The following is an 11,949-nucleotide window of genomic DNA, read 5'->3' as shown; positions in this document are numbered from 1 at the left end:
ATGCATTTTACCATTTTTATTTTATGTTTTATGACAAGTATTTTAGACTTTTGAATACGGATATTTCACATATTCTCCCTAAGAAGCCTGAGAAGCCAGAGTGACCAGGTAATACTGATTGTAGTTAAAATGCAAACGTTCCTCCCTGGCCCTCCCTGGTGACACAACTGTTAAAGCGCAGCACTGTGGAACTTCCGGCTGCAGCTGCTTCGGTGTGAGTTCGACCCCCGGGCTGGGAGCCGACCCACATGGTGTGGCGGACCCCATCCTGTCTCACCCGCTGCGCCCCTCAGCAGTGTACTTTCTCAGTGTGCCAGTTCTGCTCCCACCTCTGCTCTGGTGAATCCTCTCACACCCCTGCATCTCTGGCCTGTACCCCAGTTCTTGTATGCATAATAAATAAAAATTTTTTTTAAAAGCCTGACAAGGCTTCAGTCAATTTTCCCACGCCTCCCATTCCCCACCCCACCCCCCAACTCTCATCAGTCTAATGGCTTATTGTCAACAGTTTCAATGTCACCACTTCATCCTACCTAAATTGTGAGATTCCACACCATCTTTCCCTATTGCATTACACTTTTTTACCTCCTTTTTATGCATACAAGAACGGAGGTGCAGGCCAGAGGGTTAGGATATAGGTGAGAGCATTCACCAGAGACAGAGTGGGGAGCAGAAGAGGCAGATCAACGAAGTACACTGCTGAGAGGAGCAGTGGGCCGGACAGGAAATGTCTGCTGTGGCATGTGGGTCAGCGTCCTGACCAGGGTGGAACTTGTGCTGCAGTAGCTGGTGACAGCTTGATAGTAGTGAGACTTTAACCTCATGTGCACTGCATGAGGGAGACCCCTGCATCACACTTTTATTTTCTTCCTGTTTATCACTGTCTGAAATCATGTTTTCTTACTTATTCTCTTCTTCTACTTGAATAAATTTCACTTGAGCAGAGACTGTCTTGCTTGTTGCTGTATTCCCAGTACCTAGAACACTACTAGTACATAGTAAATGCTTATTAAGTATTTGTTAATGAATGAATGAAATGGATATCAATGGACTGATACAACGCTCAAAGAGAGGGAAAATGAAGAAAATAAACAGCATGCTTTCACAGGACCCTGAATTTGAATCTGGTTATAGCTCCTCACCTTACTTCAGTTCTTAAGTGTCAACTCTATATCAAATACTCAAGATCCCCATCTCACCTGTCTTCAAGGAGCTGCCTTTCTAGCTGCGAAGGCCAACCACTTGACAATTTCAGATATCCTTTAAGTGCTATGACAAAGGTGCCATACTACTGGGTTTCTCAACCTTGGCACTCTTGACACTTTGGAGTCTGATAATCCATTGAGGGAAGTGGGGAAGTTGTCCTGTGCATTGTAGAGTGTTGAGCAGTAGCCTTTGTTTCTCCCCACAGATCCCAACAGCACTTCCCTCCACCCAGTTGTGCTAATGGAAATTGTTTTCAGACATTTTCCACTGTTCCTTGTGGGAGGAGAAAAACCTCAGCTTTGCCATATCCTCCAGCATTGAACAGCACAACCTAGAGCCACAGAGAGGGCCATCCAATCCACGAAGGGAGAAAAGGGAAGTCCAGACATTGTGGGAGAGGTGATAACTGAGTAGTGCTGGAAGATGGCAAGAATTTAATCTACTCCCCATATCATTTCACAAGAATATCTTCATTATTTTGAAGATCAAACAAATAAGTGTTAAAATACAATTTTGAAAACTTAATAAGGCATCCAAAGTATTAAGGCAAGTGACCCCATCTCCCTAGGGCAACCCAGGTTTATAATTCATGGCCCTTCACTCTTGAAAGTGTTCTGGTTTCGTGTTTGGTGGCGTTACTATCCCAGGGCTCCTCAGCACTGTATATTACTTTGAACGTAAGAAATATCATGGGGCCTCCCTGGTGGTGCAAGGGGTTAAAGTGCAGCACTAAAGTGCAGCTGTCACCAGCCACTGTAGCATGAGCTCCATCCCTGGCCAGGGAGCTGAACCACGTGGCACAGCAGACTTCTCCTGTCTCACCCTCTGCTCCCCTCAGCAGTGTTGATCTGCATGTTCTAGTCCCCACTCTGTCTTTGGTGATTCATCTACCCAACCTCCCAACCCTCCACCCAAACCCCGCACCTCTAGCCTACACCCCCGTTTTTACATGTATAAATAAAAATAAATCTTAAAACAAAATACTCTGGAATGAATGAATGAGGCTCTCCCTCCCATCCTTGTCCAGTGTGTATAAGAGTAGGATGGTAAAGGAGACCCCCAGCTCATGGCCATCCTAAGAAACTACTGAGTAAAGTGAATGCACTTGAAAAAGATGAAAAGTGATTGCAGAAGAACCACTTAATCTGAAATTTATCTTATGGGCTTACCAGGTCAAAACACCAGCTCTGAACCCGGTTCCCAAAATTCCCTGTTTGAAAGCAGCCTGTGAAATTGTTTCCAGCCCAAAGGAAGACTGGGTAGGAGGGATAAAGTTGTTAGCTGAGCACAGAGTCCTGCAAGTCAGTCCTCCACATCTGAAATCTCCTGAGCCTGTCCCCACTCTAGACGTAAAGCACGTATGGGAAGTTGGCTCCCCTGCCCCCCCCCCAAGTTGTTGAAAAGTTAGTCTTCATATTAGAAATCACCCGAGGACTTCCTGAGCATAAGGTAATCTTGGTGTCAAGAGGAGCCTTTACTAGGTGTTTACTGAGCCCTTACTCTGCCTGTGGAGGCTTTGTTCTAGATACTAGGTCTACTCAGTTTCAGAAAAAGTCCCTCCCTTCACAGACCTTAAGCAGATAGATACACACAACAAACAAACAGAATGGATATGAAATATGGGCGACAGTAGAAAAACAATAGGGGGTGTTACAGGTGGAGTCCGCTGGGATGCACATCTGGAGAGGTCCATTTTGCACGCATGATACTGACAGAGCATGCTCTGAAGTGAGGGAGGGGAGGGGATGCACCCGCAGCCTGGAATGACGCTGAGGCAGGCCAGTGACTCCACTAGAGCAGGAATGGCCCTGCCCAGCTGCCTCCTTTCTTCTTGCTGTGCCCTAATCCGCCCTTGGATATGAGCTTCCTAGGGAAGGTCATTACCTTGAGCAAGTCTGCTCTGTGGATGAGACAATTTTGAAGGGGCTGAGGGCTGCCTGCTGGTTGTTCCACCAGGAACTCAGGCAAAAAGCCCTTCGTCACAGAAGGGCATTAATCTTCAGGTCCAGCACAAAGTTGTAGGGAGGGAGAGTGGGTGGAGTGCTCCTTGGGTTGGGGTGGCCAGGACAGACCTCTCTGAGGATGTGTAAACAGCAGCCTGGATGAAGAGAAGAAAGAGATGATGCAGAGCCCCAGAGAGAGCATCCTGAATAAAGGGAGCAGTAAATACAAGAGCCCCAAGAAGAAGGTATTCTTGACATGCTTAAGGAGCACAGAGGAGTCAGCTTGGCTGCAGGCAGTGACAAGAGGAGAGAGGAAATAAGCCCAGACTAGATCAGGCAGGGGCTTGGACATCACCATGAGGACTTGGGTTTTATGTTCAGTGCTACAGGGAAGCCATAAAGAGGGGTTTTTAAAGACTTATTTATTTATGCATACAGAAGCAGGGTGCAGACCAGAGGGGCTGGGGTGGTGAGAGGATTCACCAGAGTCAGAGTGGGGAGCAGAACAGGCCGACTGAAGTACACTGCTGAGGGGAGCAGTGGGCAGGTCAGGAGAGGTCAGCTGCGCCATGTGGGTCACCTACGGGGCTGGGGACTGAAATAACACTGAAGTGGCTGCGGTTTGCTTGCAGTGCTACACTTTAACTCATTGCGCTGCCAGGGAGTTACAAACGGAAAAGTGACAAATGGAAAAGTGACAAGATTTGGTTTATGATTTTAGAAGATTACTCTGTTTGCTGCAGTATAGAGAAGGCAGAGCTGGAGTGGAGGCAGGAAAACCAGTTAGGCTATTCTGATACTTCAGGTAAGACAGAGAATGGGAACTATAGAGGCATGGTCTTCAACCAGGGCAATTTTGGCCCCCAGCAGGGGCTATTATAGGGCACCTCAATTCTGTTTTGGACAGGGGGAGAGGGACACCCCTGAAGCCCCAAAACCTGCCTGCTTTAAGTGGGTTCTGCCATCCGCCGCAACAAGACAAAACATATAAAGCTTTAATGAAAAGTGACTTTAATACAGTGAATATACAATATTTAACACAAAGAATATAACTTCTAAATCGAACACCTGAAGTTACCCATCACCTCGTGGGCAAAAGTCAACCCAAAAGGGATTGGCCCAAAGCAAGGCCTGAAAGCTGCCACAAGACTAAAGCACCTTCTGGCCGGGACCCATGGAAAAGGGTCAGAAAAGGCCAGACAAATCTGAGAGGAAAAGAGCAAAATCAAAATCAGTATAAACACTGCCATGGTCACCTCCCTACAGGTCTCTCACCCACATCTGCCTTAACCAGTCCAGGGTCAGGAAACAAGCCCAGTTTCTTCATCACATGCTTGCTGCTCCATGTGGCTTCCTCAGGTCTCCATCTTTTTCTCCATCTGGCCTTCCTTCTCTTCTTCTTCTCTCTCCTTTTTCTCTGCTCAGTTCCACCCTCCTTCTGGGTGGGGCAGGGAACCTGGAACTTCCCTTCTCCTAGGGACCACCCAGTTACAAGGCCAGGGACATTCACACTGTCTGGAGATGTGTCTTGATGGTCACAACCAAAGGAATACTACTGGCATTCTATCCAATGGGTAGAAGCTGGGGATGCAACTAAGCTTCCTACAAATATTCCAAAGACAGCATGCAACACTCAGGAGATCCCTGGTCCCAAATGTCCAGTACCAAAGCTATGAAGCCTTGCTCTAGGGCAAGTGAGAAGTTTTGCATTTAGGATATGCTTTGAAAGTAAAGCATAGGATTTGAGTTTGGAGGTGGGGAATGAAAGAAAGAAGAATCAAGAGTAATTTTCGCCTCACCAATGAATTCAATAATACTATTTACTGAGAGAGGGAGAATTCTTGGTGAAGAAAAGAAGGGGAACGTCTGAGTTGGAGCTGTAAAAGTGGGAACCCTCAGTGGAGTGCAAGAGAGCAAATACAACAGGAGAGAGAGATCAGATGGAACCCAACCTCCTGGCAGGACCAGGAGAAGAGGAGGAAGAATCAGCAGAGGAGATGGAGGAGGAACAGCAGGGAAGGAGGAGCTGTGGGTGAGGATGGGATCCTGAAAACCAAGGGAAGGGCATCTGGAAGGGTGGCTAGAGTGCTAGAGTCTCCCCGATGCAGGGGAGCTACCGCTATTGAGCTACCGCTAGACACTGCGGCCTGAGTTCTCTCCCCAGCCCAGGCTAGCACAGCAAACCCCCCCTGTCCAACCCCTGCTCCCCTCAGCAGGGGATCTACCTGTTTGCTCCTCACCATCTCTGGTGAATCCTCTCACCCCCTGAACTTCTAGCCTACACCCCAGTTCTTGTATGCATAAATAAATAAATAATAAATCTTTTAAAAAGAAGCATGGCTGGATCACCAAATGGGGTAGTACTGAGGGGCTGCAAGCTGAGGCCAGGATTGCCCACCGGCCTTGCACTGCAGAGCTTATCAGTCAGTCGTGCAAGGTTCTGGAGAGAGGAGAGTGAGGAAGTGGAAATGGGGTTAAGGTAATTGTTTCAGAGTTGTGCACTATCTGGAAACAGATAACGAGCTAGGAGCTCAAGGAGGATATGGGGTCAAGGTTGAAAGGATATTACAACATATCTGTAGGCTGAAGGGATGATCTAGGAGAAACGGGAAACCGTTATCAGTTTCCACTGAATGCTTACTACATCTCAGGAGCTGCATCAGGAATTTTCTGTGGGGCATTTCATTTAACCTGTACACCAAACAAGTGGAAGAGACGATATTGTTATCTGCCTTTCATAGAAGACAAGACTGAGGTATGGAGAGGACTGGTGACTTTCACCGCCTTGGTTGTATGGCTGGTCAGTGGGGGAACTTGGATGAAACGAGGACGCCTGGTTCTGGAGCTCATTTTCTTGTCTTCTTCATCTGAATTCATCTCTTGTTGCCTATTGTAGCCACATGCTATAATTTATCCTCATTATCACTTGTTTCCCCTTTCAAAGGAAGACAAAACTATGAGCCTTTCAGGACTGAAGTAAATGTCCCGGAATTTGTTATGATTGCTCCCACCCTCTCCCCACCCCAGCACCTGCTGCCCAGCAAACCTCTCTCAAGGTCTGTCACACTGCAGGCCAATCTACCACCCAACCTATGTGTCTGCTCACTTGTCTACAGTGCAGCAGGAGTTCAAGGCCATGGGCAGTGTCTAATGCATCTTTCTGTCCCTGGCTGGCAGAACAGGCCCCCAAATATAAGCATGAATGGATGGATAGCTGAATGAATGCAAAGAGTTACTTGGAATACTGGAAGCACAAGCACAGGACAGCTGACTATGGCATCTAAAATTGCAAGCTAGGGTGTAATATCCAAAAGTGCTCTTAAAATTCAGAGTGCAAAGGAATTTCCGAGGAGTGCAGGTGTGAGGAGTTTACTAAGGCGGCTCCACCCCCAGAAATTCTATTCAGTAAATCCGGGGTGGAGTTCAAGAGTTAACTAATCCAAGGGTTTTTTTCCCTTTCCAAAGAATTCCATGTAAGTACTCCAGGGTCTTAACCCTGAAGACCAGGTATTCCAGAGACTTGGATTCTAGTCCACATTTCCCACTTAGCATCGGGTAGGATAAAATATTACATGCAAAAAAATTTTTTAATCATGTGTTATTTATGATATGTAAATTAGCTGGGCTCCTGTTTATTTGCTTTAGGTACTTTGGCTAAGATGGCTGTAACCCCTTTGAGCTTCAGTCTATAAAATGAACAAATTTGAACTTTCCTTATTGTTGTGATGACTAAATAAGATCTTCATGTGTAAGTGACCAATAAATGAGCAAGCAAAATTCATAACATTTAATTCATTCTCTTCTAGAGTATTAAAATATAATCCATGAAATTTGATTTGTATACACATGTCTGAGAAATGCATGGGTCAGACGGTCAGTTCATGTGAGTGGGCAGCTGGCTGGGACGGTGAGGTAGAGAGAGTCAGTCCAGGGCCCAGAAAGAGGGTATATGGAGGGTGTGCGTGTGCTCATCCTCATCTCAAACTCATGCACACTAATTTTGCCATAAGATCTTAGAGTTGCTCCAAATCAGCAAACCAGTAAAAGAAAGATGTGACCCTTTCAGAAACCAGGAAAGAGTGACAGCATTTTGGGCGGTATCAGTTTGGCTGAAGGTCTTTTACCCTAGAGAACAACAGAGGGTCAAAGGAAGTCTTGTGGATCAGACAAGGGACCTGTCAGCGAGCCCCCAAGCCATCAAGTAAACCAGCTATACAGGGCCAGCTCTGTGCACATATTTGGACATACACTGTATAGAAGAAAAGAAGGCTCTACATGGACAGACACCAAAAAGCAAAAAAAAAAAGTGACAGACCAAGAAAAAAAATTGTTAAGTCCTGTAACAGAGATTTCCACCCCTCATTAAACCAAAAAACACTGAATGACAGACAAGGGCAATTCACCTTAAGAAATGCAAAAGATTACTATTACCATAAAGAAATTAGTTTCTTTAGCAACAGGGAAATACAAAGTGCAACAATTTGTGGGGAGTTTATGCTTATTTTCCTATGATTATTAAGGGAAATAAGCTTATATTCATTGAGCACCTATTGCATGCCAGGCATTGTGCTAAGAGCTTTCTAAACATTAGCTGTGTATTTAATCTGTACAAAACCCCGAGAGATAGGAGCGCACATTATTCCCCCTTTACCTACAGAAAACTTGAACTCAGGAAGAAACTGCCTGGAATTACTCAGCTAGGCAGGTCAGAACCTAGCTCAGGCCCAGGTTTTCCTGGCTCTAAATCCTTCCTCTCCTGGTTTTTCCAGGACATTAGTCAAAGTAACATCTAATGCTTGAATCTAATGCCTTGGAGAAGGCTCCAGAAATCGTGAACTCCAAGCAGCTGTGTGGTTCACAGCCATATTCTAGGCAGAAAAGTCTGACCAGCCAGAAGTTTCAGAGCCTTAGAGGCCGGAACCTGAGGAATCTGTTTGCCAGTTCACTGCATGCTGAGTTGCAATTCTCATTTCTAAACCTTTCAGGCCTGAGTCCGAATCTCCCTCCCCCATTCTCACACCTGCTGGCAGCGGGGGCTCTAATGAATGGACAAGTTCCACGAATTCTTGCCCCTTCCCCCACCTTTAACATAGCCAAGCTCGGGGACAAAAGGCGCCGGGGTCCCGGGCTCCTTCCTCTGGCTCCGGTGAGTGCCAGACAGCTGGAGCCGCGGCCACACTGCCCCATTTACATTTTTTACAGTCCCCCGCCCCCCTTCTCTTCTCTCCCTCAAGGCCGTGTCCAGGACCCTCCTCTGAGTTCCCAGGACGTTGAGCGCAGTTGTCCCAGAAACAGCCAGCCAGGAGTATGGATTAGGCAGGTCCACACCCGAGGATCCCGGACTGAAGATGCGGGCCTGGACCCAGAACCTTCATCCCGCTCACCAGCGGGCAAGCGGAAGCTGCTTCTCGGTTCTTTATGCTCCTGGTTCCGGGCCCTCATGGTGGCAGCTTGTAGGATATTAGTCCCTATCGTTCTTGAATGGCTCCCTAATCCAGTGATAATTGTAGTTACTATTTACTGAGCACCCACAGTGTGTCAGATGAAATGCTAAATGCTTGGCGGCCATTCCCAGATTTAATTCTCACAGTAGCCCAAGGTGAAATAAGTTCGGGCTCCATTTTCCAAATGAGGACAAAACCTCAGAGAGGAGAGGCTTGCTCTCCCCAGGCCTCCACAGGCAGCTGGCAGCAAGAGCCCGGTTCTCCCCACCCCCACCCTGAGTGAGTGAGGAATGGAAGGATTGGGTAACTCCTTTTTCAAAGTTTCTTGCACAATTCTTGGGTTCCGCTGTTTACTTGTTGATTAACGAGCTCCCTAATGGAAAAAGATCTCATGCTGACCCTTCCCGTCCTCAGCACTGGCTCCTCCGGGACTCCCCTTGCCATACTAGGTGTTCTGCTGCAGAAGCCCAGTTTATAAAGGAGATTTATTTATGCATACAAGAACTGGGGTACAGGCCAGAGGTGGGGACAGGTGAGAAGATTCACCAGAGAGTGAATCTCACACCAGAGAGTGGAGCACAAAACAGGAAGTTGCACTAAACCACACAGCTGAGGGGAGCAGCGGGTCGGACAGGAGAGGTCTGCTGCACCGTGTGGGTCACTTCCCTGGCCGGGAATTGAACTCCTGCTGCAGAGCTGCAGATAGCTTCGTAGTGTGTGACTTAACCCCTGGTGCTACCAGGGGTGCCCCAGAAGCCCACATTTTGTCCCAAATACTTGCTCAGGGGGCAGGCCAGGAGTTATTCTTCATCTCTAAAAAGCTCTGTCAAGATTCAGGCCTGAGTATGAATTTGCTGTGCCCTGATCTTCTTCCACTTGCAGGCCCTGGCCTTGAGGTCTGGCCTTGCTTCAAACAAAGTAAATGCTGTTGAGACTATCCAGTGTGGTCTCAAAGCACTTCCAACTTTCCAGATAATGGGCCAACACATCAAAAGACTCTCTGTGGGAAAAGGAAGGAAAACCCTGTATCTTAGTGACCTCCTGCCTGAAGTAGAAAAGCTGAGATACAGCCACAGAGGTGGTCCTGCGTCCAATCAGCCCAGCCAGCTCTGACCTCCCAGGGTCCAGGGGATCCCTGGGTTCTTGTGGGGGCTGAGGAGCAGCTTGAGCCACAAGAATTCTATGCATGTAGCTAGGACGTGACATCACAGAATGTGCCTTTGTTAATTTACAAAAAGATAAAAATAAATTAAAAAGTATATAAATACTCATTTATGTCCTTTAAGCAAGTCTTCTTCATGAATTCTATAGAAATATGTGTACAGTATGTGCAAATGTGTCTATTGCAATGTTATTTATAATAGTGAAAAACTAGACACAACTGGAAGGTCCAGTTGCAAGGGCTTGTTTACATATACTATTATCATCACTGAAATAAAATATTCTGAAGCTACTAAAAGGTAGGAGGTTAGTTTTATGGGCATTGACATGTTGTTGGGTGGAAAGAAGAGAGTTATAGGAAAATATATAACTGTCATTCTATTTTTGTTTTAAAAAATAAATGTCTTAGAGGAAAAACATTTAAAAAGCAAAAAATAAGCTTATTAAGGTAGAAGGCAGATTATTTTTTTAACATGAGGTCTTAGGGCAGTGGCTACTTTGTACCTTACAACATATGGGATTTAAAAAAAGTCCAGAGGTCTAGGCCAATATATCAAACCAATATATCAAAACTCTCAGGGTGGAAGGGAAGCATTTTTTAAATCTCCCAGGAGATTCCAATGAACAACCAACTTGAGAAATACTACTTTAAAGAAACAGAAAGAAGCGTTGATTCATAAAGAAAAAAGATTCCATATTTTACCATTGTATTTCTTTGTTTCTATAAGCAAAAAAATTAAAAAGAAAATTGAAGTTGTAACCCCTTTATGTCAAGTCCTAATAGATATGACCCACCCCACTTTTTCAGGGAAAAGAAAGTGCCTGTTGTGGTTTTCAGCTTCACCAATTACATAAGCTCCGTATTGTGGACTTAGTAAGACCACACTTCCTGATGGCACCTGAGGTGTTCTAAAAGTTCACCACTTGTAACTGATTCTTCAAACCTTGAACTCAATAAAGTGAAAATTGCAATTAAGAAAAGAAATGTTGACCACTTGACTCATCAGTAAAACAGAAACTCAAATAAAACACTTTGCACAGTGCCTGACCCAGCAGCGAGGCGCAGTAAAGGTAGTTTGTTCATTTCAGGAAAGGCTACTCAGCAGAGGTCTTAGCTTCTTATATGCTGTCCATTGTGACGCCTAGTTCTCAGTCTTTGAGGTGAACATTTTACAGATAAGGAATCTGGATCTTAGTTGGCTGAACATGTCAGGACTAGTTCTGTACCAATTCCAAACTTTGTTTCTCTTACCATACTCTGTCACATCTTAGGAACATCCCAGGCGGGGAGTTAACTTGATTAGTCACCTTGCTTCAGACTCACCTCTTCACCTAACTCCAAAGGAAGGAAGTGCCACTGGAGTTATTCTGAGGTCACTCTGCTAAAGATGACAAGTCATTTAAAGATTCTGCCCAAATATGGCCTGGCAGGCTTGAACTCAATGTACCTGGGAAGAAAAGGAAAACTCCGTCTCTGAGCCCAAGGGGAAATGTTAGTGGCTTTGGACCTTGATTCTACACTGCAGATAAATCTGGGCAGAGATTCCCTCCCAACCCCTCACCCCCAAACCCAAACCTTCTACATACCTGTGGCTCCTGGTTTGGCAGGTTAAGTCTAGCTTCACACCTCTGAGCATTCGGTTTTGGTACTAACCTGTTTTTGTTTTTTTTTTTCACTTTTCTTAAAAACAAGAAGGTGCCATTAGACAGTGTCAGGTGTTGATTCAATACTACTGAATCAAATAATCAAAAACTGATTTATTGAGCACCTGCCCTACCTATTATTGTGGGCAGTGCACCAGTCTTAGAGGGTCTGTCTGGGATGACCCCTAGATCATCCATTGCATCTCTACCTGGAAAACTGGCTCCATCTTCCTGGTCTCCTGAACAGTGTGGCTCCCAGGCATCTTCTCCAGCAAGGCTTCCTGTTGTGTCTTCAACGTGTTTGTCCATTTCTACTGCAAGTTTTCTCATATTCTGCACCCAATTCATGGCAATTTGTACACACATCTTCCCATTATTCTGAGCGTTTCCTTGAAGACAGAAACAAGTTTTTCTTTACCTTAGTAGCCTTTACTTATTTATTTATTTATTTTAAAGATTTATTTATTTGTGCACACAGAACTGGGGTACAGGCCAGAGGCTCAGGGTTGGCGAGAAGATTCACCAGAGACAGAGTGGGGAGCAGAACAGGC

The 11,949-nt window shown here is 45.7% G+C and overlaps 1 protein-coding gene across 1 annotated transcript in view; it reads right to left on the bottom strand.

Annotated features, from left to right (window-relative positions):
- The window catches only part of ABCD4 (ATP-binding cassette, sub-family D (ALD), member 4), a 24,291-nt gene extending 15,700 nt beyond the window's left edge, over positions 1-8,591 (bottom strand). Inside the window, exon 1 of the mRNA XM_004682065.2 lies at positions 8,506-8,591. Within this exon, the coding sequence (XP_004682122.1) occupies positions 8,506-8,591 (86 nt within the window). The remainder of the gene's footprint in view (positions 1-8,505) is intronic.
- Positions 8,592-11,949: the final 3,358 nt, after the last annotated feature.

Source organism: Condylura cristata, unplaced genomic scaffold, assembly GCF_000260355.1.
Source record: "Condylura cristata isolate star-nosed mole 26May11 unplaced genomic scaffold, ConCri1.0 scaffold00013, whole genome shotgun sequence".
NCBI lineage: Eukaryota > Metazoa > Chordata > Mammalia > Eulipotyphla > Talpidae > Condylura > Condylura cristata.
This window is presented reverse-complemented; position numbering and strand designations above follow the sequence as displayed.